The sequence below is a fragment of the Tigriopus californicus genome, chromosome 6, assembly GCF_007210705.1.
Source record: "Tigriopus californicus strain San Diego chromosome 6, Tcal_SD_v2.1, whole genome shotgun sequence".
NCBI classification, from domain to species: domain Eukaryota; kingdom Metazoa; phylum Arthropoda; class Copepoda; order Harpacticoida; family Harpacticidae; genus Tigriopus; species Tigriopus californicus.
This window is the reverse complement of record NC_081445.1, coordinates 7,006,198-7,008,989: the sequence shown is the minus strand read 5'-3', so window position 1 is coordinate 7,008,989 and position 2,792 is coordinate 7,006,198. Positions and strand designations below refer to the sequence as shown.

At 42.3% G+C, this 2,792-nt stretch overlaps 1 protein-coding gene across 1 annotated transcript in view; it reads right to left on the bottom strand.

The window, feature by feature from the left end:
- LOC131882773 (transcription factor hamlet-like) overlaps positions 1-945 on the bottom strand; it is a 17,331-nt gene extending 16,386 nt beyond the window's left edge. Inside the window, exons 1-2 of the mRNA XM_059230030.1 lie at positions 784-945; positions 210-640 (exon numbers count right to left, since the gene is read on the bottom strand). Of these exons, the coding sequence (XP_059086013.1) occupies positions 210-640; positions 784-787 (435 nt within the window). The 5' untranslated portion in view covers positions 788-945. The remainder of the gene's footprint in view (positions 1-209; positions 641-783) is intronic.
- Between the last annotated feature and the right edge of the window lie 1,847 nt (positions 946-2,792).

The following is a 2,792-nucleotide window of genomic DNA, read 5'->3' as shown; positions in this document are numbered from 1 at the left end:
CCTCCCCTCCCCCCTCCTTCGTTATACCACTGGTTAATCGGTCTGAACTCAATTTTTGATCGCTCTTCTATCTAACCGTTGAATTGGATGGCTAATTGAGGCTCCCGCCAGCCGCCAAGTGCGAGGAGGCTTCGTATAAAAACGCGTCTCTAGGACAATCAATGAATATGAAAGAGAGAAGAAGAGAAGAAAAGAAGAAAGCCGCTTACCTCCCAGGCGAAATCTTTGTTGGTGACATCCAGCGCCCATTTCCCCAAAAATGGACCATATCGCATCCCGGATGGGATCTCATCCTTGGCCCACACGCCCAAGACGTTACTGCTAGATCGAACCTTAGACGCTCGCATTTCAATCTGGGGTGGAGGATTCAGAGCAAAGTTCATGTTCAGTTTCTCCAAGAAACTCTTCATGGCCATAGCTTGGGCTGCTGCCGTAGCCGTGACCTTGTCCATGGGTTTTTCCTGGTCATTGAGCATTCTCTTGGTCAATTCGTCCTTGATCTTCGAAGCACTTTGGACGGCACTACTGGGCTCCTGACTCGTCGTCCCAGTGAGGCCTGACATCGACATCAGCGCTTCCATTGGTCCGGATGACTCTGATGTTGGGGGCTTGGATAACGAACCATTCGCCACAGCTACGTCTAAAAGAAGAGACAAAAGAAAGATCCGGATTTAATTTTGAAATCAAAGGCTTATATTTAAGGAGGGGAGGAGAAGAAGGGTATCATGGACAAACATGGGTTCCAATGCCCTTTTAAAGGGTGTACACAGGCAAGACACTTACACATGGGGGTACGACGGTAAGAAAGGATGTGTTCACTTAAGACCCTCCGAAAATTAGAATGATATGTCGCCTCAAGAATTGTCAAGTGGGGATTTACGGATCCTGTTATCTATATGGTCTCTTCAGTTGACATTTGACAACTATGTCAACTGCGTCGGTGAGTTGCTTCACTCAGTTTCTGGCTCACAGTTGAAGTGATTTGTCTACCCACTCCACGAGTAGCAGCGTTACTTCGGACATTGTTGATTCTGATTATATGTCTTAACCGAAGCCAATCTCAGAGACAAATCTAGAGTTTTCGCTGTAGGGAACTGCTAGGGTCCCCATGAATGTTGCCAAAGTTTTGAATGAAGCTCATCCGTCAATGATAATTTTTTGAATGAACAGACCACCGTTGCTGATAATTGATTGGTAATCACAAACTTAACCCATTCTTGTCAAACAACATTTCCCCAGAGTAGCTCTTTAATGTTTAAATGATGGACAAAAATCGCAGTAAAATATCTAACTCTCCTAACTTGTTCTATGGATTGGGTAATGCGGATACCAATCACGAAGTCAGCTCCTAGTCAATCTGTTCTGTTTGCAGTGAAAGGTTGTAAAACAATAAATGTCTATCTTATCATGCTGGATTAGCGAGAGACAGACTCGTTGATGTGGTCATCAGCGACATCATCTGCCGTGAGTGGCCGACATCGACGCAGAGCCCACTGCAAGCTCGTATAATACAAGGTGACCTATACATTCAGTGGCTCAACTCTCTCTGATTCAGTGAAATCTATTTACCTTCTACTTAAGGGCACATTTTTTCCATTTTGATTATCTTCGTTACAAGAACCAATCGCAAACTAAAATACGTATTCTACTTTGAGATGGTGTAGTTAAACCTAAAATGTAAGCTTGAATCTTTGGCCGGTAATTTAAAAGCACTAAGTGTGCAGTAAAAAGGGGGGGGGGTCGTTTTTGGTATATGTCGTCATTTTTAAAATCAATATCTAACAATCCACTATTCAAGCAATGTTCACAAATTAGTCCAAAAAACAAGCTTTTATGCAGCCCAAAGTTTATTTTAGAATAGTAGGCATGTCATGAGAATTTGTCATAGGTCATTTAACATTATGATAACGTAAGTAAAATGTCCAAAAGTAAAAATTATATAATGAAATGCAGATTTTCAAAACTCTGTATTGCGGTAAGGAACTCATTGGATATATTCTTATACATGATTTTAAATACTAAAGTTATTTCCCTCAGGTGTTGGGGCCCATTCTGGGTTCAAGGGTCGCCATTAGAGGAAAATATCCACTAGAGAAGTAAGGAGAGGAAGACCTGGGATCGAACCAATGGACCCTAGTTCAACTCGGTCACGCGAAAATCAATTGCACCACAACAATAAAGGTAAAACCAAATTTTAACCCAGCTTTGGTTTCAAGTTGAAGCCTTAAATTTTGTTGTTTTACTTAATTTATTGGACGAGTTTTCGGGTGTACCCTGTTTCTGCCCTGTTTATTGTTCATTAAAGTGCGTGCGGTGCGTAAGTAGTCAAGGATAACGGATGACATAGTCAGGAATCACATACGGTTATCCAGTTTATACCCATACCTATCCTCCCACCCACCCAAATCCGATCAGCATGCCCACTGACTGCTGATTAGTCTTTATGAAGCGATGATCGAAGATGCCGAAGTGTTGATCACCTCAAAGATTCCTCTGGGCGGCATTAAAACAAGTCGAACTAAATCCAACGGATTGGGTAGATAACATTTCGGCACTGACAGAAGAAAGACGGGAAGAGACTTAAGCCTTAGATGACAAGAAGTAGCGACTTCTTAGGAATCTAAAATAGCCATTCTCAAGCTTTGATGTTTCGCCTTTAGAAGGCTTAGCTTGCTGCTGCCTCAAATCAATAGTTCAATCAAAATAGGAACACATCAAGCAAATCTGGGGCCGCGGCAGTGGTAAAAATCGGCAAAGATGTGTCAGAAAACAATGAGTCAATTTTCTCAAGG